Consider the following 26,136-nt stretch of genomic DNA (forward strand, 5'->3'; position numbering starts at 1 on the left):
CCACTGTTGGGCCTGGTGTGGCAGCAGGGGGGAGAGAGGGAGCTGCACACACTGGGAGGGAGGCAACAGATCTACAAGATCTACACCTGGCTGCTTCCTTTAACACTTCCCATGTTTCTCAGGCTGAAAAATGTTCTATATTCCCATGACACCCCCGGGAAGGCAGGCAGAGATGCAGTTTGGGTGTTTTCAGTGCAGGGTGCTTTGTGAAAGGGATGGAGGAGAGGCTGAGCAGGAAGGTGCAGCACCTTTGCATTCTGCACAAAGAACAAAGCACAATTCACTGCCAGCAACCCAAATCCCTGTGCAAAGGCAGGAAAATAAAACCAACCAGTTTGCATTTACTCTCCAGTCACTCTCCTGCAATCAAGAGAATTTTTTTCTTAAATAGCAGCAAACAGAAATCAGCTGAGTGTCTGGGCTGTGCAGCTGCCAAAATACAGAACACAGAGGTCAAGGTTCTGTTCTATTCACAAAACAACCCAAACACTTGGGGGATGCAGACGTTCAGAGGGAATAAATCCATTCCTTGCAGGCATCCTGCTGTTCCCTGACTAGCAGCACACTGATTATATCTCATTCCTATCAATCCTGCAGGCAAAATCAAACAGGGAAGAAAAAACTTTATTATCTTCATTTTCCCACATTGTCAACACAGTTGTTGTACCTGTATAGTTTATCATATTTGACTAAAAAGTAGTCAAATATGAAAATTTATTTGATTATGAAATAGTCTTGGTATATGTTCACTTAAAAAAAATATTACAAATCTTCTGAACAGAGTTAATTTAAGAGACATTTTGTGTTTAAAAATCAGACAAAAGAAGTTATTCCATGAAATTAAACCAGTTAATATCTGGGGTCCCAATGAAAACCTTTTTGCTAAGTATGAAAATAGTTTTCCACTTGGAACTAAAATCTTGAAACACTCAGTCAGTAAAACAGACTGTTATAATACAATTGCAAAGCTGAATATTACTTTAGCTACAGACACAGGTTAAAGCCCTGAGAATTTTTAAATGCTCTTCACAATAAACAACTCTGAATGATGCTGCCTCAACAAACACAATCTCTGATACCACTTACTTCTGATATATTTATTTTCCACTGAATATAGCCCTTTAAAAGACACCTTTCACCATCTTTTATCCTCTCTGCATTTATTGAACCTCTGCTAGGAGTGTGAATGTAGAAAAATGAGGATATAAACCAGACTATCCACTGAAGATGTGCCTCGGGCTGCTTGAAGTGGCAGCACTGTGACAGCCATCGATGTCGAAGTGTTTGGTGTGATGTTGGCCAAGTGAAGCTCAGCTCCTCCAGGCTCCTCCAGATGGCAAGAACAGCACAAAAATATCCCTCAGTTATCTCCAAGCAGCCTCAGCTCCAAGGAGTTGTGGCTGAGGGCAAAGCTGGGGTGCCTGGCTGAAGAAAATAAGGAAAAAACTCCCACTGGATCCAAGCAGCCTGGCACCAACCACGTTACCTAAAATAAATTCAGCTCTTTAGCCCCTGTCCTCTGTCCCCAAATGCCTTCTTGGAAAAAAAAATAAATTAATTTATCTCTCCCAACTCAGTGGGAAATGCCATTAAGTGGGGAACGAAACCCAAACAAAATATGAGCTGTGCATTGTGGGGAAGCAGCAACAGAAATGGTGAGTTTTGGATGCAGGAGTGAGTTTGTGGCTGAAGTTTACTACCCAGGGCTTTCTAAACAACGCAGCTTCTGAAAGCAGAGCCTTCATTAGAGCAGGAAAACAGCACTTAAACGGCCAGGCAGAAAATGGCTGAATTAAGCCCTTTTTCCCTCTCTTTAATGGTAGTGATTCTCAAAAGATTTAAAGTAGGTTAGGGGAAGAATAAAACAGCTATGTTTCTAGTGTCTACCTGACAACAGCTTTTGTAGGGGTGAATAATTACATGAAAATCACTTCCTTTCCACCTCTCTTTGGGGTTTCTGTGGGTTGCTAGGCAGTCTCTCTGCTACCTTCTGCTAATGTCACTTCCAGAGGGCTGAATACAGTAAATTCATTGGGAGAGTGGAAACTCGGGAGAAGAAGGACCTAAATACTCGGAGTTTTGTTTATTCATTGCTGCCTTTGGAGGCCAGCACTATAGCTGGGATCACTTTACAGGTATTGAAATGCTAATTTCCCAGGGGGGTTGCCAGCCAAGTACCACCCAGTTAAAATGGGACAGGACCTTCCTCCATACTGGAGCCACACCAGTTGCATGTTCCTGTGGCAGCATCCAAGTGCTGGAGCAAAGCAGGCTTTGAGGATCCTTCAGGGACTCACAGGAGCAATTATTTTCCTTTCTCTCATTGCTTTTCATGAGTAAAATATTCCTACACTCCTCAATCCAAAGTTTAGGGGTGTCTTGGTTGTCTTGGTGTGATTCCAGGAGGAGCAGCCATAAGGTGCAGTCGTACTTCCCTGAGTAAATCATGAGGATGTTCATCACTGAAGGGGTATCAGGGACAGCTAAAGGTGATACAGAAACTCCATCATCAGAAGGCATGAAAAGATACTTTATTATCAGAAATTTACAGGTCTTATAGAAACTTATAGAAATGGTGAGCTTAAGACTTGATTGGCTTTTAGGAATTTTCTCTCCCATTGTTGGTGAACTATGAATAGTACACTTTAGAGAACCATATCTATAAACAATGGTTACAGAAAAAGAGATAATAATTGTTACAGAAAGAGAGATAATAATTGTTAGAATTCTTTTGTCCCAGTTTCTTACAGCTTCCCAGGATTTTCCTGGGAGAACTAGGTCTCTCTCTGTTCAGGGGATATGTAATTACTACAGATGTTCACAGAGAGAAGGGGGAAGAAAATCCTGGAACAGATTCCCAGAGCAGCTGTGGCTGCCCCTGGATCCCTGGAAGTGCCCAAGGCATGGCTGGATGGAGTTTTGGAGCATCCTGGGACAGTGGAAAGTGTCCTGCTCACGACACAGGGGGTGGCACTGGATGATCTGTAAGATCCTTTCCAACCCAAACCACTCTGTGATTGCGCCTAGGTTAAAATAAGAAATAAACTTTATCCAAAGATCCCTCTCCAGTGCAGAGAGCTGGCTGAGCAAAGAGGGGCTGGAATCTCCCTCCAGAGAGCAGGGATGAGTGCCTGTGGGATGGGCAGCAGCCAAAGCCAGAGCAGGGTCCTGAGGGGTCTGAAAGTGCCTTTGATTTCCAGTTTCACTCTCCTGAGCCTGGGATTCTCTTTGATTCATTTTCATCCTCAAAGTTACCTCACTCAGCCTGCCACAACAGGAGACAGGGAAATCCAGAGGCTTTGAATTCGCTTCCCTGTCAGCATTTTCTCAGGGCAGGATTCAAATCCCTTGAAATATGTATCAGCTTTTGTTTAATTTAGTTCTGGAGCATGTGGAATGAGATACCTGGCAGTATAAAGTACACTGAATATCCCAGAGATGTTATTAATATAAAATCATTTATATCCTTATGATAACATGTTTTGGGGGGGAAAAGCGGTATCTGGAACAATTTTGTGTCTGAGTGAAAGGAAACAAAAATTGTCTTCAGTGGATTGATAGCTTGATTTTGGGAAATTGGCAAGCTGGAATCATTTGTAGTATTGATATTTAATTACAATATCTCCTTTTAAAAGAGGACAAGTATCATTAAATCCCAATATCTCTTGGCAGCAGCACCTTTTTCTTCACTTCTTCATTTCTCTTAAGTGCAGAAGTTCAGGGCAGGAGGATGCTTTGTGTTATTGTTCTGGGGTGTTTTGGGTATGGAAAACCATCTCTCCCTCTGGGAAGGTAAAATCCCTGTCTGCTGAGCATCCCCATTGCCCAGTTTTCTGGGGAGCCCTCTCACCTTAAAAGCTTCAAAAGTTCTGCCTTCTCCTACACTTTCACTATATAAAGCTTCAGGCATTTGGAAATAAAAGAATTTTTTTTTCATTCTATGTATTATATGGAAAAAGCACATTGCCTTTTTTATCTTTTCATATTTCATATATTTCCATGTATATTTCATATATTTTCAGTCCCAGAGACACCAGAATTTACCAGGTCTTTTAGGCAGCCTGTTAATGTCATTTCCTATAAATGATAAATAAAGATGCTCAATTTTTTAAAATAAATGCAGGAAGTGCAGCAACTAATTTTTAAAATGAGGCTGTTGATTAGAGTTCCACTTTACTGAAAAAATACCAACAAGTGCTCTCAGGGTGAGAGATCTGACACATCCACCAGAATGCACTCACAGGGCTTTCAAAATATTTACACTTAATTCAGCTGAGGCATTGATGGGAGAGGTGACCCTGAGTAATTTCTGCTCTGAATCCAAACCAAGATGGTTTTAAGGTGTTTTTTATTTGGATATTCTATTTGTGTTACATTTACCAGAAAGCAGGGCTCTGGGGTGGGTTTGGCTTTTAGGTTTTCAGGGGGATGGAGGAGATTAGCAAAGGCAGTGGAGCCCCACCTCCTCTCACCAAGATGATCACTTCAAAATATCCAATTTTTATTACAAATCTGCTCAATTGTAATACCCCAGTGACAAAACCCCTTCTCCAGTGGCTTTTTTATTAACTCCTCTTACTCTCTTTGGTTTTTTCACCACCCTTGAAGCCTGAGGAACACCGGAGATGCCAAACACAGCATCCAGCCGTGATATTTGAAGTATTTGCAAAGGGGAAATGTTTTGGTTGTGATCATTATTCACAGACATCATTCAGTAATGAAGAGGAAGCTGAAACTGGGTTACATAACATCAGGTGAAATGTTATTTAATCTAACTTATTTTAAAAAATTCTCAAGGATTCCTTTTAAGCCACCTGAAGAATACTTATCTATAAACTGAACTTACAAAGGATCTAAAAAACCTGTTCAAAACAGAAGAAAATACAGTTACAAAAGCTGAGGATAGTTTGATCTTAAATTCTTCCTTTTCTTGAAAGCAGCCTAAGCCTTGTATAAATATGTGACACCAAAAGATCCTCACAGAGTGGGTTCAGTTTCTGTTGGGAAAACAGAACTGCTGCCTGTAGAACAAAGCCTTTGCACCACCACAGAAGGTCACACATCAAAAACATTATTTTCTCCCCAAAACTCTGCACTTCCCTCCTTCAGAGAAACCTATTTTCTCTGTTTCTTATATGAGGAATGAAAGCTACTCCACTGAGATTTTTCCTGCTCTTCAGGAATCCCCAGGGATTTTCAGTGAGCCCTAAAGATCCCAGACCACTTCAAGTTCTGAAGGTTCTACTCAAGCTCCATATTTCACCTGTTTCCATAATTCATCACATGCAAATGTCTCTGTGTGAGGTAAACTTATATTTAACATTGTGCAGTTTTAAAAAAATAGAGAAAAGGGTGCTCAGAAAATAAAGAATCTGCTGCCTCACTACTGAATGCTTGAAAATTTTGCATTTTTTCATTTCAAATAGGTGAAGCTTCTGCCATGTTAGGGCACAAAATTCGAAGGAAATTTTCCCATTAATTTCCAGGAGCCTGGATTTTACCTTGCTAGATTTTGGAGAATTAGAATTCATGAAAACAAGAAATGCAACTAAAAGTCTGATTTATCAGCTTCTTTTGCTTGCAGAAATATTTTTTAAGGTAATTAAATATGTGAAGAGTTAATATATAAATATATTCTACTGCTCCAATGCAGCATTTGGCAAATGATGGGCTTGAGAACACAATATGCAGAGTAAAAATTAAAAAACCAAAACTCATTCCCTACATTATAAAGACCTTAAAATTGAGCTGAGTTGGAGTAATCAAATGTATGCTATAAATACTCATCTCAATTAAAAAAAAACAAAACAGCCTGCAGGAACATATTTTAATTTTCTAAGCAGTAAATCAGAGTTTGTCTCACCTAAGTTTAACTGTGTTCATTAGAGCTTTGTTCCCTCAGAAATCCCTTAGAGGACAAAACAGCCAAAGGAATCCTGAAGGTGGCAGTGGGGTATTAGGCCAGTTGGAGAAAATAGGGAAAAATAAACTTATCCAGAGTCTGTCCCATTGGATAAACTGTCCCAAAGACAGAGAAGTTCATTGTTAAGATCCCTGCATGACTTTAGGTCACCCGAGTTAACTGTGACTTCGGGTATGCAACAAACACCTCATAACTCCTGATAAAAACAACTTTCTTCAACTAGACAGTTTTGTCAAGGGATAGCTGAGAGTGGTTTGGTTTTGTATACCAATTGCACAGGATTTTTTCCCCCGGGTTGCATCCTGCAGTGAGCTCTAACAACTCTGCTTAATTCCTCAGATGAGGATGAGACAGGCACCAGCAATCCAGGGTGAGACCAGCCCTGGTGGAAACAGCTCTCCTAAAATGTGCCCTGGATGCCTTGAGAAGGCTGCCCTACAACAGAGGCTGGACAGAGCTAAAGAACAAAGCAGGGATTGATTAAATCTGCCAATGGATCCACCTTGAGCCGCACAAGAGCCCAGCCAGGGCTGCACCCAAGATGAACCCAAATGGTCCCAAAACGCACGAGCGCTCCCGGGGTCTCTCCCTGGGATCAGCTCTGCTCCATGTGCAGTTCATTGTCCAATCCCAGCTGCAGCCCCTGCAGTCCCATCCTGCTTGTTTTTCTCTCTCCAGCCCACGGGGTTTGTGCTCTTGGGGCTGAGATTTGGATCATTTGTCCTTGGTGCCCAGCTGGAGCAGGAATTGTTTTGTCTCCCTGCTCCGTGCTCAGAGCTCACCATCCCCTGATGTGAAGCTCAGACCCACACACTAAATCAGCACAGAATCTGAAAATTATAAATTTTAAAACCTGAGGCATCACCTTTCATGGTTATATATTTTTTTCTTGTTTGTTCTCACATTTTCTACAGCAGCAGCTGCAGCACTAAAGGCTGTCTGGGGCAGTAAAACTCCATTCCCACTTTCTCAGATCAGATCAAATCCCTCCCTCAGTAGCTCCTCATAGGGAGCTGGGGGTGTTCAGCCTGGAGAAAAGGAGACTCAGGGGTGACCTTATCACTCCACAGCTCCTGAAAGGTGCCTGTGCTCAGCTGGGGCTGGGCTCTTTCTCCAGCAGCACTGACAGAACCAGAGCACACAGCCTCAAGCTGTGCCAAGGGCAATACAGGTTGGATATTAGGAAAAAGCTTTTCACAGAAAGAGTGATAAAGTTCTGGAATGGCTGCCTGGGGAGGTGGTGCAGTCACCATCCCTGGATGTGTTTAACAAAGCCTGGATGTGGCACTGGGTGCCAGGGTTGAGTTGAGGTTTGGGGCTGGGCTGGACTCAATGATCTTGAAGGTCTCTTCCAACCTGGTCATTCTGTGATTCTGTGATTCCTCCGTGTTGGGGAAGATGTCATTGATGCTGAGTTACATTTTTCCTGCCTGCAGTTTCTGCTCACACACCTCTGCTGTCAGAGCCTGCAGCCAGCAGGTGGTGGTGAGGAAATCTCTGTCTCCTGCCTGCATGGAAAGCAGAGGAGCCCTCCCCAGAGCACAGCTCCCAGCTCCAGCTGCCACCAAAAGCAACCCAAGCCCAAAGGCAAACAGAGCTGGATTTGGCAGTGTGGCCCTGCCCAGAGGGCAAGAACAGATTTCCATTCTCAGCTACCTTGGCACAGTGCCCTGGGTGGGCACCTCCATGCTGGAGCCCGGCCAGCTGCTGGAATGGTGCCACTGGCAGCTGCATTCCAAAAATGAAAAAAACCAATGGAGCTTCTATAGCACTACCAGTGCAGAATTCACCTTGCTCTCTCTGCACAGCCTGCACCTTCTGTGCCTTCTATACTTAGGATTGGAACCAGCACAGAAGCTGCTGGTAAAGCTTAGAAACTGCAAACAAAAAATATAAACTCCCCCCAAGAGAGATTATTGTTCATAAAGGGTTCTTTAAGTGGTCAGCAACCACATTGTTGAAGGTGAAGGAAGCCTGGGTTTATATTCAAAAACACTTTGGAAAAAATCTGTCACTAAAAGCTCTTCAGAGACTTGAGCAATTGTGGTTTAAGAAAGTCACTGCTGGAAAAATCTCTGGGGAGCAACCTCCTGGAAGGTCCCAGGAGTCTGCTGACCATGAGCCAGAAGTGTGCCCTGGAGTAAAGGCCAGCACCTCCTAGGCTGAGGATGAGGATCCAGCACCCTGAGGGAGGTGGATGATCCCTTTCCTCTGCCAAACACCACAAATTCAGTGCTGGGATCCCAGTTCATGAGAAACAGGGTCTTCCTGGAGCCCAGTGACAAATGTGGTTGAGGAACTGCTGCATCTTGAAAAACATGAAAGGTTTGAGAGGCTGAGAAACCTGGGACTGCACAGGTTAGAGGAGAGAACTCGGGATTCTTGAGTACAAATAAATGTGTATAAATAAACACCTGGGAGGGAGTAAAGGACAGGGAATCAGTGCCTTCTCAGAGGCACAAACTGAAACAGGGCAAATCCCATTTAAATTTAAGAGAAACTTGTGAAGAGTGTAGTAAAACCCTGGAACAAGGTGCCCAGAGAGAGCTTGTGGAGTGACCACCCTTGGAGAACTCAGAACCTGACTGCACATTGGTGGGGTTTGCAGTGCTGGGTTTAGGGCTGGACTGGATGGTTTTAAAGGGCTTTTCCAACCCAAGTGATCCTGGGGTTGTTCTAGTTGAGCCTGCTTTGGGGGGTTCTATTCAAACAGGAATTTTCTGACCTGCTGCCATTTGCTTCAGTTTAATTTACACTTCATTTTACAGCAGGGACACAGAGACTGCCCCAGCAGGGTGGACTCCCCAGGACAGCGAACCTTCCAATAAAAGCTGCACAGAAACCAGCCAGAAGCCCAAGCTGAATCTGGACTCTTGTGTTTAACGGTTCACAATTGGCCCATCTGTAATTAATTGAATTAATTGATACTTTCAGCCTCCCACATCCTCCAGCAGGGAGTTCCACCATTTAGTCATTCATTGTGTGAAAAAGCACATTCTTTTGTATTTTTCTAAACCCACTACATCTCCATTTTTATAGACTTTTGCCAAAGCCAAGGCAGGGCTCCAGGAGGACCTCCTGAGTTCCTGGCTGAGTGCCACCCAAACAGGGAATGGTGCCTTGGCTGTGGAATCAGGAGGGCTGAGCTCCATTTCCAGGTTTGACAGTGCGTAAAAGCTTTTTTTCTTTTTTCTTTTTTCTTTTTTTTTTTTTTTTGCCTTTTCGCAGAAAAAAACCACCAGTGACTGTTGGGTGTATAGTGTCCTACAATGCTATTTAATGAGCATCATGAATAAATACAGAACTCTGAACAGCCACTTCAAATACTCAATTTTCTACAATACCACCAAAACTGTAGCCTGGCTTCCAGTTATTATCCACTAAGTAACTCTATTATAATTTGATTTATTTTAAAAACCCAATTTATTACCTAAAGACCAAAAGGAAAAAAAGGGAAAATGTTTTTAATTTAACAGAAATGTCTCTAGAAAATCTCTCAACTAAACCCAGTGTTTAATAAACCCATTAAAAAGGCCAAGTGACAACTTCTGACCCACCATTGTGTCACACAAAGAAAAACTTAATTGAAGGCAGCATTGATTTCCTGCTGCCCACAGATCTGTCTAAATATTGCCCTTCATAAACAGAATAAAAACTGAGTGCTTAGGCAGAATAAATACTAAAGCCACTATTAAAAGTTAATTTATCTTTTGTAAAGTAACCTCAAAACAGAGAAATGAAATCTGGGGCAGCACATTGCTTCAAATACTGGTAGTGACAATATAGGTCAATAATCCAAAAGGACGGACAAGGAAGTATTTTATTTTATTCTAATTTAATGCCATTCCAGTCACTCAGCCTTCCTCAAAGCTACTGATGTGGATAATCCCATGCTAACTCAGCAAAAATTGGCCCAGAAATCTATGAAAATCCATAAAGCTAACCTAGAGCATTAACCACTTTATTAAAACATCCTTTTTCATTTGAGAGCCATCATTTTCTGTTCAATAAGATTTAATAGAATGGAAAGGATTGAAATTACTGTCAAGACACGGAAATAAAACTGTTTTTTTTACTTTTGCTACCAATACCAGCAAAAGTAGCAAAACTAGCAAAGGTGAAACTAGTTTTGGCCTTTTCACAGAAAAAAACCACCAGTGACTGTTGGGTGTATACTGCTATTTAATGAGCATCACAAATAAATACAAATCTCTGAACAGCCACTTCAAATACTCAATTTTCTGAACTGTTGTGAACTGTTTTTTCACCTTTGCTAGAGATACTAGCAAAAGTAGCAAAACTAGCAAAAGTGAAACTAGTTTCACTTGCTAGTTTCACTTTTGCAAGGGATACTCATTAGCTATAAATACACAAAAAAATGTGTTCAGCCAGTGCAGAGGTCACGCACTGTCCTTTTTTCATTGTTGCCAAAAGCAGATATTTGGGGAAAGATTAGAGCAACAAATCCCAATTTGAATCTGGGCAGTTAAAATGTATCCCAATTGAAATGCCTGGAGCACAGTGCCGTGGGAATGCTCCCTAAAGGTGGATTCTTCTTCCATTGTCCCCACAGGAAGCCTGGCAATCCCAGCACCTCCCCTGCCCTGCCCTGCCACACCCTGCCTGGGGGTCAAGGACACCTCGAGGAGCAGCCAGAGATGGAAACCAATAAATGTCTGCAAACACCACTTGTGGGTGGGTGGATGTGTCCACCCTGAGCACAGCAAACCCAAATGAGTTCCACCACCAATCATCTCCCTCAGTCAGAACAATTCCAGGGAGCAAAAGCAGGAATCCACCAGGGCCACCTCGTCACTAAACCCTCAGCAGATCAATTGTGTGGCAGCACAAGCAGGGAATTGGTTCAGAATCCATTGCAGTGACCTCCTCCAAAATGTAGGTTACAAAACCCTATAAATTTATTTACTGCAGCCTCAAAACTCCATAGTCACTAACATGTGGTACTCACATTCTCTGAACAGAGAGAGACATGATTCTCTCCCCCAGGATTTTTCCTGGAGAAGCACAGAAAGAAGAAGAGAAAACAATGCTTATCTCTATTCACTGCTCCTGTTTTTTGGCACACGTGGAATGTGTTATGGGGATTGTTTACCCAAAGTGATTTGGGTCTGGGACACCAGTGAAGGTTCTTTTGATTCCTTGGCCAGTTGGGTCAAAGCTGCGCCCTGCCTGTCTCAGACAGCAACAGGTTTTTCTTTAGGATTCTTCAGTATTCTTTAGTACAGTTTCTCTTTAGGATGTAATTTAGTACAGTGTTACTGTAATATAGTATAGCTTAATAAAGCATTTGTTCAGCCTTCTGAATAATGGAGTCAGAGCACATTATTGGGGTCATCCTGAATTGATACAAACACACACTCTGCTTTTTTTTTTTCTTTTTCCTGTAGCCTCACCTTCAAATTCCACCAATGAAAGTACTGAGCAAGCAACAGTCATTAATTTGTCATTATACAGAATCCTAGAATAAGTAAATTAAGCTTTAGATTCATCTCTCTCTATACTGCCAGCTCTTATGGTGGGAATTCCACAAGCACAGCTATGGAAGGTGTGGGACCACAATCCCCAGGAAGGAATTTGGAGTGGCACCTGAGGAGAACCTCAGACTCTGTGGCTGAATGAGCAGGAGCCCAGCTCTGGGACTGCCAGGGCAGAGATGATAACTCAGGGTGGCCCAGCTGCCTCTGCCTCAGAGTTAATTGCTGGTGAATGGTGGCTGGAATTTGCTTGGAACCAAACCAAGAGCTTGGCACCCACCCAGGGTTATGTGCCAAGAATCTCTAAGATTACTCCAGCAAGCTCAGAGCAACAATTTGTCCAACCAATCTCTGATTTTAAGAACTAATTTCTTTTTAAAGGGGCGTTTGGGATTTGTGGTTTCTCTCAGTTACAAGGCACTGAGAGTTCCCCTGACAATTTAGGGAATTTAAGGAGCTACTGACAGCAGCCAGGCAGAAAAATCAGAATAAGCTCCCCAAGTAGTTTTTATAAATAAATACAGGGAGGGATCAAAAAAGACAAAGCAATAAAGCAAATTTGGTTTAGACCTTCAGGCACAAGCTTGTGTAATCTGCCCTGTGACAGATTTGTCTGGGTGAAGTTAATTAAGAAAACAAACAAAGCACTGCTGATGTCTGGGCTTGTTTTAAAGGCTTATCTGAAGTGTTCAAAGAGTGGTTTAGGGGTGGTTCCACCCCAAAACCATCCCTGGTATGGTGTCTGTCCCTCAGAATCACTCCTTGCATGTTCTCCCTCCATGGGAGGGACCTTTGGCTTCTCTCTGGTCCCTCCAACCTACAGCACTCCCTACACAGAGTGGAAAAGACAAAAGGGGACCATGGGCTGGTTTATTCTTTCCCTTTCTCACTTGCTGCCAGCTCACTTAGTGTTGCCTTCTTCAGCTCTGTGTTTTGGAAATATGCACTCATCCCTTACATTTCCTTGCATATACGTGACCATGGAACTGAAGTCAAAATTTAAACCAGATATAAAAGTAAAAAACCAAACAAACAAAAACCAAATCAACCAACCAACCAAACAAACCCCAAAAATCCAAAGCAGAAACAAAACAAAACAAAACCAAAAAAGGACCCCAAAACAAACAAAAAAAAAACCCAAATAAAAAAACTCAAAACAACAAACCACCCAAACTACTTAAAAACAACACAAATTAACAATCTGCAGGTAAGTGGAGTACTAGAAATACAAAAGTACATTTATCAGCAATATACCTGTACTGAAAATCACCGCTCAGTGTCAAAATGCACAAGAAAGTCAATTAAGCCCTGTGTTTAATTTCTGCCTGATTCACTCAAGCTGAGGCATCTCTGCTTTGGCTCTTGGGCATTCCAAGGGCTCCACAGGACCAGGGCAAAGAGGAATTTCTGGGATTGATGATTTATAGAACTAAACCACACTTTTCCCTCACCTGTTCAATCCAAGCACCATGAGCCACCTCACCTACTTTGTTGCCAAGATCAAATTACCAAGCAGACAATTTAAATTTGGAATCCCTCCTCCTCTGGCACATTTCCTGCCTTCATAACCAGTAACTCACTGAGGGCTGCTTCTCCCCAGCAGATTTTTTGGTGCTGCCATCATCTCCCACCTCTGTTGTGCTCCCCTTCATGGCTGGATAAACAAATTCCCTGAGCCCCCTGGGCTGGGAAAGTACCAGGAGCTTTTTGTGAGCATCCCCCAGAGCGCCCATGTTGCTTTATTATTTTACACAGAGGGATTTAGAGCATTTTAAAAGCCTGAGTTGTTTTTAGAGTGGCAGGAGCTGTGTACCCAAGTGGTGAATTTTAGTAAACAAGCCACTCAGCATTCACTGGAATTCTGCTGTGAGCTTGGGCCATTTTCAAGAGAGCTGGGCAGTGGAAAACCTTGCATTTATGCCACAGAGCTGGCAGAAACATAAAGTAAAACTGAGATCAAGACAAGAATGTGCTAGGATAAAAAATACCTTTTAGAAAACATATTTAGGACCCTACTTCTTGATATTTGGCCTACTAAATGTACAGACATTGATCAAATGGTTAATTTTGCAGAAAAATGAACCTTCAATTTAATTTTATTTGCAAATTTTTTATGAAACATAAAAGCATTTGGCCAAAAACTGGAAGGTGATTTGAGAAGCCAAATGTTGTTGCTCCATTTTTTAAATTAAGCATTTGCTTTTTAATTCCTAAACAAGATTTTGTTTCAGAATGTAATAAGTAAAAGTAGAGAACTCAAATGTTTAAAATAAAAATACTTTTAAAAGCTCTGGTCTGTGTGAAATGTTTTCTCTTTGTTCTGCTAAAATATCAGTGTGCAAACAGAACTTGAATGCAGAATCACCAAGAACCAAATCCCATTTCCCATTTTAGGGGTTCAGCTGCAATTTTTTATTCAAATATTCTTTGGAATTGACCACAAACAAGTGAGAAATCAGTGAACCCTGACCCCAAACTGCAGCAATATCTGCAGTTTTCCTGCCAAATTTGTAGCACATTTTCTCAATGCATTTCATTCCCTCTCTGCTTGTGGCACCCAAACATTTTCTTCTCTTTTCCTTATTCACAGACCTAAATTGCAGCAGCACTGTGGTGTTTGCCCTGGTGGGACAAAGCCCATTTTATTGTTTTATTTATTTCTGTTTCCTAGTGGCATCAAAAGCTGTTCCTGCAGCCAGGATTCTGGGGAGAATTCTGGGAAAACTCAGTTTATTGAGCCTCAGTTTTAAAGCAGCTGCCTATAAAAATCCATATGGGAAAATCTGTTTGCATTTGGAAATTGAGATGTGCACACAGCAAGGAAAGTTTTCCTTAAAATATCCATGATCTTTATAGGAATTCCTGTATTACAAAGTTTTCAGATATTTAATTTTAACGCATGAAAATTTATCTCTTTAAAGACTCGTCTCAGAGGAGAGAACATGAAGACACGTAATGCACCACAGCCAGATGGGAAATTAGGAAAATGTTGATTCCCCATCCTGTCATTTACCCTCACAGGCAGCTTTGGTGATTTCACATCAGTGTGAATATGTGGGTGTGTGTTTTGTCAAGCAGAAGGGAGAAACAACTCTGCAATGGGAGGTAAAGAATAAAATTGGGACAACAATCCAACAAATATTTCAGCAGCCTAAGACAACCCTACACCAACACAGTGGAGTTCCTTTATCCATAAGGAGGGAAGAGGCAGCAATGCAGTAAATCCCATATTTAAGCAGAAATGTCCCACAAAGTGTTTAGGGGTGCACACTCTGCTTTTCAGCACACGTTTGCCCAGCCCTTTTTTGTTGGCTTATTTTGAGAGTTCAGCTGTTACTCCATTTCTAGGGTGGAAATAAAAAGAGTTTCAGAAATGCCAGGGGATTAGAAAGCATTTTGTTGTACAGGTCTTGAAAGAATAATCTTTAGGAGCACTCAACTTTCTAAAGAGCAAATTCCAGATTTTCTGTAAGCAGCACATCATTCCACCAGTGTAGTAATCTTATCTTTTCCTTTTTTCTAGCATTCCTCTGGAATAATGGGATTAAGAATCCTACTAGTAGTTCTTAAAATAGCTCTGTATTTCCACTGCCTATATTTATATGGTATCATAAACCCACTTGCATCACAGAAATAACATGGAATATTCATTTCTTCACTTATTGACCCCCCTGCCCCATTGTGTACAAGCTCCCTTGCTATTATTTCCTCATTAATATCCATCTGTCACTTAGCATTTTATTTTACCAATTCTGAATTTCATCTGAAATATGAACTTTTAACAACAGATTTTCTCTGCTAGAAGACTGGACTTCTAAAGTAGCTGACAGAGTAAAGTCATTGATATTATTTGTAATCCTTTAAATGTTCCAATTTATGCAAAAAAGGCTCTCTAAGTTTCTCTTGTATTTCTTTTCAGGCTCCACCATGAAAGCAGTGGGAAGTCTCTGGCTGTCATGCCCATACTCTGAGTTAATGCATGGATCCTGTCTCCCTCCAGTGGCAACTGCACCAGCCATAAAATCTGATATTAAAGTGCAATTAAAGCCTCTCTGACACTCAGATGATGCCTCCCCACTGCCAAGGTTGCTAAGGGGTTGCAGGGACAGCCGGAGGAGATTCCATGTGACCCAGAAATCCCAGAGAAATCCCAAAATGAGCCCATTCTTCTAACAAGTCTCTTCCCACTGGCCAAACCTGCTCAGCTTGCTGCTGCTTGAGCAGCAAGAGCAAGAAACACAGGGAGAAACCATGGAGAGAAGGAGGCAAATCATTTGTTCAGGGCTTGAAATAACACCGAGAGCCATAACTGGAGTTCAGAAAGCACATTTGCCATATAAAATTAACAGTCACAACATGATGCTGGTGAATAAACCAGAGTTGTCTGGTGAGCCATGAAAAGGTGACTTATGTGCACTGACACACCCCAAAAGGTTGCGTATGGAATTTAGACTGAGCCTTTCCCACAGAATATTGAAATTTACCCCAAACCTTTCCCCTTAAATGCACACAAAACTCTTGCACTTAAACATTCTAAAACAATTGCACAATATAAAACCCAATGTGGTGAGCAAATGTTCCAGGCACCACAGGGAGTTATTTTCTGCCCCAGGAGAAGCCCCTGGGTGTCTCCATCCCATCCTTTTGGGATTCCTGCACAGATTCCTGCAAAAATGGGATGCAGCTGCCTTGGAGCAGGGAAGATGCAATGTACTCCCAGGCTGGCCCTTCATTTGGGGAAATTCATTCCCTCGATTTGGGGGAAATGGGGAATCCATCCCAGGAGGGATTTCTGCCCTTGCTCAACACCTCTGCCCTTTCACTGCATTTGGGATTTGTAGCTCTCACTGCTCTTTAAAGCCACATAATCCATAGTGCAAAATCTGAAGGACATATTAAATGAAATAGTTCCTCACTGGGGAGGTTGTAAACTGCATTGTAGGAAAAATATCTCTAAGCATCACACTGGGCTGTATCCTTGAATTTCATTCCTTACAATTTCAAACCTCAGTAATTTGTAATGATGGTGCAAACAGCAGATCTGGAGAAGAATTCATTCTTTTCCCAGTTTAAATTTGAAAATTTAAGGTTTAAATCTGGGTGGGGGATTCCTACCTAAGAGCAACACAAAAACCTCACCTCCAGCAGCAAGGCTTTCTCCTTTCACTGAGAGGACACTTTGAAATTTAGATTATTGCTTGTTCAAAGGTCCAGGTAAAGGGGGAGTTGCAGTTATACAGATAATAAATTTGGCTGAGGACTTTCATCCTTGCAACCTTTGTATGGATTTCTGACTTTCACTCATTTTAATTACTGCAACTCACACCTGGTTCAGACTGTGAATACCTGCTGAGGGAAACAATCCAGAGAATGGCAAGAAAGTGGGAGGAAAAAGAGTAAATTCCACCCCCTTAGCAGAACTGCACAAGTGGGAGAGGAGCTGGACATCTTCCTCCTCGCATTGCTGCTATTTTTTCCCAGTTAATTTTTTTTTTTTTTCTAATTGCTGCCCAAACTCTTATAAAAGCCAAAAATGCAGTAAATCACTGAAGGGTTTACTACCTTATTGGTGCCAAAATTCAGGATGTTTGAACTGCCTCTGAAGCATTTTCCCAAGCACTATCCTTAAAAAACTCACCAACCAGGATATTGAAGATATCCTAATGGAGCAGTTTCTCATTCCACTGCAAGATTTTCCCTTAGGGAATCATGGAATTATTAAGGTTGGAAAAGACCTCTATGGTCATTACCTGTCACATTTCCAAAAAAAGAGAAACATTTAAAAGCATCCAAAAATTCTCCAGCAATTAGAGATAATTTCATTGCCAACATCTGAAAATCCCTAAAAGGTTTCCATTGTAAGGATCAGCAGATTTAAATGCAGGATTGGTCTGAAATCGCTGCTCAGCAACCTGGATTTTCTGAGCATGAAAACACCCAAAAAAATGAAATCCAAAATTCTTTTACAATCTTTTTTGTTTTGGTTTGGTTTTTTGAGAAAGCAGAGCCCTAACATTTATGTTTGAATGCAGCATTTTGCTCCACTCTCAGAGGCAGAAAAGAGGATTTTCCTCTGCCTTACAAAAAGGCTTCACTGGCCTCGAGGTGGCGATAGGATTGTGGATTCCAGGGCTGCAAATCCTCAGATTGAGTCCATCTGCCTCACTTCTTCTTCCTACAGCAACTCAGCCCTCAAAAATCTTGAAATAAAAAGTCAAGGGAAGAAACATTCTCAAATGCTTTTGCAGTTGGGGTTTTCAGATCAGGATTTAAGGAAATATTGCCTCCACACTGATCCAGTATTCCCAAGGTTCTCTCACTTCTATGTATATTATAATTAGACTGATTGAAAAAAAAATTCTTTGCAGTTTTGGTGAGCAGCACCTTTTTAAAAGAATATTGTTATTTATGTGCTGAAACAGATTAATATCATGTTAAGAAGGGGGAAAACACCACAATAAACTCATGCTAATACAAAAATTAAGGAAATGTAATGAAAAATTACAATTTCCAGGGGAAAAAGAAACAATGTGCATTTATTTTAGAGTGACTTTCTACCAAAAAAAAGTGTTTTCTCTGAAAGGGATGTACTAAAATTCTTTTTCTCTACAACTAAACATGTAAACAGCCTAAATGCCACAGAGGAAAGAGCATTTTTTTGTTCCAGAGGGCAATGTAAGGAAGAGAGGGATCTCAGCAGTACAAAATCTACTCAGAGTAAGTGGGTTTTCAGGTTAAACTGGTGCTCATTGCTGTGCACTCATGTTTTGGTACTCATTTTCAAGAAGGAAAATCCAGAGGGCTTCAAGCCAGCCAGCCAAGTCTCAATGCCAAGGAACCTGATGGGCAAAGTCCTTCTGGAAACCATGTCCCAGTTGTCACCTGCCCATCCCAGCTGCCTAAAAAGAGAATTCTGGCTGAGCTACCAAAGAATTGCAGAAATATTTCTGCCACCACAAATTGTATTGCAATTTTTTTTCCCCCTGCAAATAAAATATCTGAGAAACCTAAAACCAATTTACCTGTCATGGCTCTGATCTTCCTGTACCTGATTAATTTGGCTTCATTCCTCAAGATCAACATTCACATGAGAGTTTATCAGAGGTGAGCTACAACCTGTATTCTTCCCACAGAGAAATGGAAATTTCTCCAAGATTTTGGAAATCAGCTGCTCAGTGCAATTGAGGCTGTGTTGAGAGATGCTGTCATGAATATGTTCATTAAAACAATTCACAACTTTAAAACTAAAACAACCCAGCAACTTGGCCAATTTTTAGCCTATAAACATACAATAAAAAAAAGAAAGCTTTATTCTTATTTTCCTCCCCTTTTTAACAACCCACTGTTACAGCAGGGGTTAAATTGATGTGATTTTCCATACAATTATCCATACTTGTACTTCCTGACCCATCAAATTGCTACATCTGCCCCTCCCTAAACTTCTTCTAGGCACCAATGTTTGCAAAATCCTCTTACAAAGACCCGAATGTTTTGCCCAGAACAGCTCAGTGAGCAGCACACACAATTACAATCACCTTAAATCTGTCCAGGGACAAGCAGAACCCTATTCTGAGTCAGGCTTGCACACAAACCCCATAACAATCCCATTAACTTGCTGCAGCACTGCTTTTGTGTGAGTTATAACTCAGCAAAGATCCCTCATTTCAGCTATAAACAGCACCTGTATCTCCCAGATTAGGGCAGAGGGATCTATTTCAAGCCAATTTGAGCATGAAGATTATTGAGACCTTTTTGTTGATGAAGGAAAACACTTCTGAGGCTTAAACAGAGCTCCAGACTGTTGCAGCTTCCACTGGTGCAACACAAAGTGATTGGAATGAGCTGTGCACATGACAAAAAATGGCATTTTCAGAGCGAGAGGATTGGGTCTGCTGGAGAGATAGAATATAAAAATGAAATGGAGACCAAAGCCCTTGGAAGCTGAGGGGAGCTGCAAAGATGAATAGCTGCTCACAAAGCTTTAACCCACCATGGAATGCAAATTACACAAAGACAAAAGAGTCCAGAACTTCAAACTGAAGTGAGCCTTGAAGAGAATTTTCATTTATTTAATCCCCTGTAAACATAGCTGGCTGTGGGGCTCAAATACCTCTCTTTTCATGCAGACCCAGCACCCTCCCTGAAATACTATTGAAACAGGCCTGCAGCTGAAGAGGAAAACAAATTCTGCTGGTCCACATGATCTATGCTTTGGCATTAGGGAGTAAATCCCTGAAATGAGTAAACATGGAAACTGGAAGCACGAATCTCCAGGTAGTTTCAGTTGTGCTCCTTGGCAAAAAGCTCCAGAACCAATTGGCAAGAGGTTTATGGAGTGGGGGAGGATCCCCTGATTTCTGTGGGTTTGAACATTGAATTCTGCATTTCCATAAAATGGAGAACGGCTTTAAATCCATTTTATTACAATTAAAAGTTGCACTAAAGCTGAAAAAAAGCTATTTTTAAAGTAAAACTAGTTGTGCCAAATCCTACTTTTAAGTCTGAAGAACAAAGCTTCCTCTATTTCTTGAGAAGGGACTAAAGATTGCACCCATTAGTCTGAAAGCTTTCTTCAAGTATTGAATTTATTCATCTCAACAACCTATTTGAATTTTGGTGGAATGACAGTTTTTTCCAGCACAAAAATAATTCTCTAAGACCAATGAATACTACAGTTCAGTTACCTGCCTTGGTATTCGCCATCTCTGTTATGGCACTTTTTTTCTACTAAAAGGTGTTTAAAATCCAACTGAAGAACAAGAACTTGTCAATGAAAATCTTCCTGAGCCTGAGGAGGAACTGGCTCCTTAAAGCATTCCCAAAAGGAATTCCAGCCCCACGTGTGAGGGACAAACAGACACACCCCTCGTGTCTCCAGCCCTCAGTGCTTCTCAGGCTGTTCCCACCAACGTGGGCTTTAGAAACTGTCATGGCAACAGGAGTTTCTTTACAAGTGGCACAGGACAGTAAATAAGCATATAAACCCTCCCTGGAGTGGCAATCACGTCCCTTAATCTGGCAATAATGTCCCTTAAGCTGGCATGCCCTCCCTCAATGACAAACACGAGCAAGGGTGTCAGTGGCACGTGGGAAATCCACAGGCAGGGCAAAATCCTGTTAAGAGCCTCCAGAAAAGAACTGGGCAAGGGAGGGAAGCAGCTCTTGAGCAGCAGCACAGACCCCTGCTCACAGAGAGAGCTCAGCTCTACTGGGAGGAAAGGCTGGCACTGCTGGGGTTGTTCACCTGCACAGGAGAAGCTTTGGGGTGACTGAATTGTGACCTTGCAGGGCCTGGAGGGGCTGCAGGAAAGATGGAGAGGGACTCTTTCCAAGGAATTCCTGCCTGGGAGGGAGGAGAGGCCCTGGCACAGGGTGTCCAGAGAAGCTGTGGCTGCCCCACCCTTGGAAGTGTCTAAGGTCAGGTTGTGATGCCTCAAGTTTACCTTTTCTATTTTTCAGATCCTGTGCTGCTTTAATGTGTGGGTCTGGGCTCCATGTGAGGGTGATGAGCTCTCTGCACAGAGCAGGGAGACAAAACAATTCCTGCTCCAGCTGGGCACCAAGGACAAATGATCCAAACCTCAGCCACAAGAGCACAAACCCCGTGGGCTGGAGAGAGAAAAACAAGCAGGATGGGACTGCAGGGGCTGCAGCTGGGATTGGACACTGAACTGCAATGTGCACATGGAGCAGAGCTGATCCCAGGGAGAGACCCCGGGAGCGCTCGTGCATTTTGGGACCATTTGGGTTCATCTTGGGTGCAGCCCTGGCTGGGCTCTTGTGCTGCCCAAGGGCATCCATGGAGGAGATCCTTTTCATAAATCCCTGCTTTATTCTTTAGCTGTGCCTGCTCTCGGTTCTAGGGCAGCCTTCTCAAGGCATCAGTTCAGGGTTTTTTTTCTGCTTCTGCTATGGGAAGAAAAAACAGAAGGGGGGATCTGGATCCATTGAAACTGATGAGTTTTAAAATACAAATGCTCAGAAACCATGGGAAGGACAACATTATTTTTTTCTGTGTGTCCTTGGCAGGAGGACATCAGCTGGACAGGGCTTGCAGCAGCCTGGGACAGTGGAAGGTGTCCCTGCCATGGCAGGGTGGCACTGGGGATCTGTAGGGTCCCTCCCAGCCCCAGCCACTCCGTGCTCCACACAGACACTGCATGTGGAACACAGCCCATGCTGTGGCACAGCATTAGGGCACTGCTGGGGAAGGGAGGGGCACCTGCAGCTCCAGCCCCACACCCAGGGGTGAAACACCAGCTCAAACCAGGCAGAACAAAGCAGAGCCACCCCTGTGCTCAATAAACACAGCACACAATTCCCTGTCTGGATAAAAGGGGCTGGGGCACCTGGGGCTCAGCTGGACCCTGGCTGGACTGCTGGATTCACTGCAGGCTGAGCCTGTTGGGAGTGCTAAAAATATCTGTGAGTGTGCCAGAGAATCCTGCCCTTCCCTCTGTGCCAAGGCTCCTTTCTCTGCTGACCTGGGGCCACCTCTGCTGCAGGTGCAGCTGGAATTCTGCAGCCAGCACTGACCCCACTCCCACAGCCCTTCCACTTCCCATCCCTGCTGACACACAGAACATTGTCAGCTCCAAAAGATGCCACATGATCAAATTTTCATCTCAAATTTTCAGTCTTTTAAAATAATCTTTTTATTTCTGTTTTTTGTTTTGTTTCAGTTTTTTGCCTCTTTAGGTTTTTTAATTGAGTTTCTTTTTTCTTTTTGGTTTTTTGGGTTTGTTTTGTTTTGGTTTTGGGGTTTTCTCTGTAGAAATATTACTTGTTTAAAGCAAACATTACAGATATTTCAGATGCCCCAAGGAAATTATCTGAAGGGGCCCCTCTATTGTCTTTTATTTAGTTTCATTTTATTTTTTATTTAAATAAAATACATGTTTAAAGTAAGCAGAGATTTAAAAAAATTATGCCGACACAACTTCAGTAAGCAGATTAAAAAAATCATTTTGACAAATATTCCCAAATTCCTTTCTGTCTCTTCTCAGGATCCATTTAATAATGTAATAGCCTCAGGAGAAACACTGTGTAATGTCTCTTACAGTGCCACAGCAGATCAGTAAAATGCTGTCTGCAGCCTGTCAGGTTCTATAGAGATTGTATCATTTTCCCCCTTCAATATTATACAAATTATGGACAATAACTGTTCTATTGTAATCCTCTGTCACTGGAAATTAAAAAAAAAAAAAAAAAAAAAACCACAAAAAAAACCCCCCAAAAAAACCCAAAAAACAAACAAAAAAAAAACCCAACCCAAACTTGATCCATTATTTCCATGTTCTACTTTAAATTAGAAACAACAAAACAGGAAGATTTCCTGGTTTGAGCACCTTGTTCCTCCTTGGTTGCATATTCTGCTATAAAGACAGCAGTCATCTGAATGAATAATTTCTCTGTTAATTCTGCCTGAGATTTAGATTTGGAACGAGCAAAGAACCAAAAAATGGCGAAATTCCAGTTAAATTTGTTGCCACTGAACTGGTGGCAGCACTCTTGTCCCTCAGGGGCAGAAGCACCAACTGCAACTGGCTCTGAAAATCTGCATTTATCAACCAAAATACTTTCCAATTTAAAACCTGATCTGTTCCAACACACAGCATGGCTTTACAGCCCTATCCCCAATTCCACATCTCCAGTGAGGAACTGGGTGACTTTCATTTATTTAGTTCTTTGCCAGCTATTTTTTTCTCCTCGTTTTAAATCAAAAGTTGCATTTAACAGAGGGCAGTCAGCAGACACATCCATGTGATGGCACTGAAGGCCTTGCACCTGAATATCTGCAATATTTCCTTGCATTTCCTTCCTTCTGTGCACTGCTGTGCAGCACATCCACTGCTTCCTGCACATCCCACGTGCCTGGAACGTTCTACCTGAGCAAACCCTGGGATCTGGCAGACGCAGATTCCTCCCCAGGTTGTGTTGGGAGCATTTCTTCCCTTACCTCCATCAAGGCATAGCCAATACCATTCATCTCTGCAGCCAAGAGAGGCCAGGCAAAGGGGGTTGGATTAAGCTCTTTTATGACCCAGAGATGGGACAGCTGAGAGGTGTTTTAAAAGCTTTTATTCCATTTTCAGTCTCATAAGAAGGGTGAGACAATACAGATGTTATAATTCACACCATCACAATCAGAAGCTATTTCTTAATTACAATATACTGTGTTTCTTGGCTATCAGCTTTTTACTACACTGTGCTGTAAATGCCTTAAAGCAAATAATCTAAAACTACCCCTCGTGGGTCCCACTACAATGCATTTTTCATAATTCTATTTCTCCAATGTATCCAGTCTTATTTGCAAGGCCATCCTTTGAAACTTGTTTCTAGTTCCATTTCTCTCTCCACAATATCTGTCCTATTCCATGGCATTCCTAAGTCAGCATTTCTTATCTCCAGGTTTGCATACAGATATACAGTGTGAGCCTTCTGCCAGGCTGTGAGAATTCTTTAACAATTCATTCCCACAAAGGCATCTGTGCAATCCCCCAGCAGTCACCTGAGTTCAGACTTCCAACCCAAGGCACCTCTGCAGTTTTTCCCAGCCAGAAGGGCACAGAGCTGTGCAGCCAAGGTCTTACCTGTGGGTCGGAGAGCCGGGAGATGTCGGGGTAAAGGTAGAACTTGATGCCCTCGGAAGCGCCGGGCAACGTCACCCCCCGGATCAGGAGGATCATCAGCATGATGTAGGGGAACGTGGCTGTTACATACACAACCTGGGGGAGGAAACAAACAGCAGAAAAGCATTCTGTGAATTCTGTGAATTCTGTGTATTCTGTGAATTCTGTGTATTCTGTGAATTCTGTGAATTTACTTCCAGCTGCAGCAAAACCACCTTCTTTTCACATCTGCTGGAGGAAAAGTGCTTTGGGTGCCTTTGTGCAGGTGGTTTTTGTCCTCCAACCATATTCCCTTCTAAACTCCTCAGGGTCAGGGGGAGAAGTCAGCAATTTTTATAGAGACTGGGGAGTCCTCTGTAAGTGTACTATTCCAAACACATGCTAACAAGTAATTAATTACATATGTTATAACAATACAAGCAATGGATTCTCAGCCACCCCAGAAGTGCTAAAGTGATTTCCCTTCAGACTGCTCTGCCTGCATGTCTGGGTTTCAGGAATAAGCATTTCATCAAGCCCAAAGGTTAAATTCTATCCATATCTCCTTGGGATTTGATAGAGACCCCTTATCTTACAAACAGCCTTCAGGCAAAATGTCTGAGGTGCTGAACCTCAGCAATGCTGTTTTCATAGACATGGGTACGGCTTTTGGGGTTTTTTCTTTCCCAGAAATCAGGGTGTTTTTTTTTCTCTGCATGGGCAGCAACAGGAAAGCTGCAAGAAGTCACATTTTCCAAAGGAAAAATGTAGCAGAATTGGTCCTGTTTCACAATCTCAAACCTGAGAGCAGCACATGGCTTCTCAAACTCAATATAAATTCCATGCCATTGTCAATGTTTTCTTTATGTGACAACCACCTCTCTATAAATTTAACTCTCTATAATTTCCTGTGGTCATTTCTACCTGTCTTACTCATACACCTGCCTTGCACCAGTCAAAATTAGTTAAGCTGCTCAATGGAAAAAAATTTATTTGGTGAAAAATGCAACCTCAAAAAAATATGTGTTTTAAACTGAGTCCAGTATCTGTCTCCTATGTAAATGAAAGGGAAACATCAAAGAATGACCTGTGAAAGGACTCTCAGACACATTTTTGTAATTAATGAACTGAAATTGGATTTTCAGACTATTTCACCCCAAACATTAAATGATCTCATGTGCCTCATTCCTCAGAAATGGAGGAACTTGACTTTCCCAGGAAATGGAGAGCACCTTTTTATTCCTATAGGTCCCAAAAGCTTGAATTGATGAATTCCTAGGTCAGTTCAATGCAAAATGGGAGGTTTTATCCCAGTGCTTACATTTGTTGGCTATTAGTGGAAATGCAAACTGCTATGACTGGCTGAGTTTGAACAGACCTTGTCTCTCCACATTTGGGTTTCAAATAAAAAAGGACCAGCAGCTAATGAGAATTAAAAAATAAACACATGGGATGGACACGGTCCTGCTCTGAGCTTTAAATTAGGTGGAAAGGATGGAGTGGCCAGCTAATGGTTTTCATTTATTTAGTTCTTTGCCAGCTATTTTTTCCTCCTCGTTTTAAATCAAAAGTTGCATTTAACAGAGGGCAGTCAGAAGACACATCCGTGTGATGGCACTGAAGGCCTTGCACCTGTAATAGTTGTAATATCAATAATATTTCCTTGTGTTTCCTTCCAATCCTTCTTTCCTTCTAATCTGCAATATTTCCTTGCATTTCCTTCCTTCTGTGCACTGCTGTGCAGCACATCCACTGCTCCCTGCACATCCCACATGCCTGGAACGTTCTACCTGAGCAAACCCTGGGATCTGGCAGAGGCAGATTCCTTCCCAGGCTGGGTTGGGAGCATTTCCTCCCTCATCTCCATCAAGGAACAGCCAACACCATTCATCTCTGCAGCCAAGGGAGGCCAGGGACAGGGATCTGTGTGATCTCCCAGCAGCCAGGGCTGCAGCCACAACCTCTAACCAATTTTTGGGCCATCAGGACAGCTCTGCCTCAGCTTTAGAAGAATTAGGGCTCTCCCTGCTCTCTGGTTGCCATGCAAAAAGGGGACAAAAGTAAAGCACCACTGGCTCAGTATTTCTGGCAATAACTACCAATACAG

At 42.2% G+C, this 26,136-nt stretch overlaps 1 protein-coding gene across 3 annotated transcripts in view; it reads right to left on the reverse strand.

Annotated features, from left to right (window-relative positions):
• SLC6A11 (solute carrier family 6 member 11) overlaps positions 1–26,136 on the reverse strand; it is a 93,411-nt gene that overhangs the window by 23,862 nt on the left and 43,413 nt on the right. For all 3 annotated transcript variants that reach the window (XM_064432230.1, XM_064432228.1, XM_064432229.1), the window contains exon 7: positions 24,012–24,146. In XM_064432230.1, coding sequence (XP_064288300.1) covers positions 24,012–24,146 — 135 coding nt within the window. The remainder of the gene's footprint in view (positions 1–24,011; positions 24,147–26,136) is intronic.

Source organism: Passer domesticus, chromosome 9 (genome assembly GCF_036417665.1).
Source record: "Passer domesticus isolate bPasDom1 chromosome 9, bPasDom1.hap1, whole genome shotgun sequence".
Lineage (NCBI taxonomy): Eukaryota > Metazoa > Chordata > Aves > Passeriformes > Passeridae > Passer > Passer domesticus.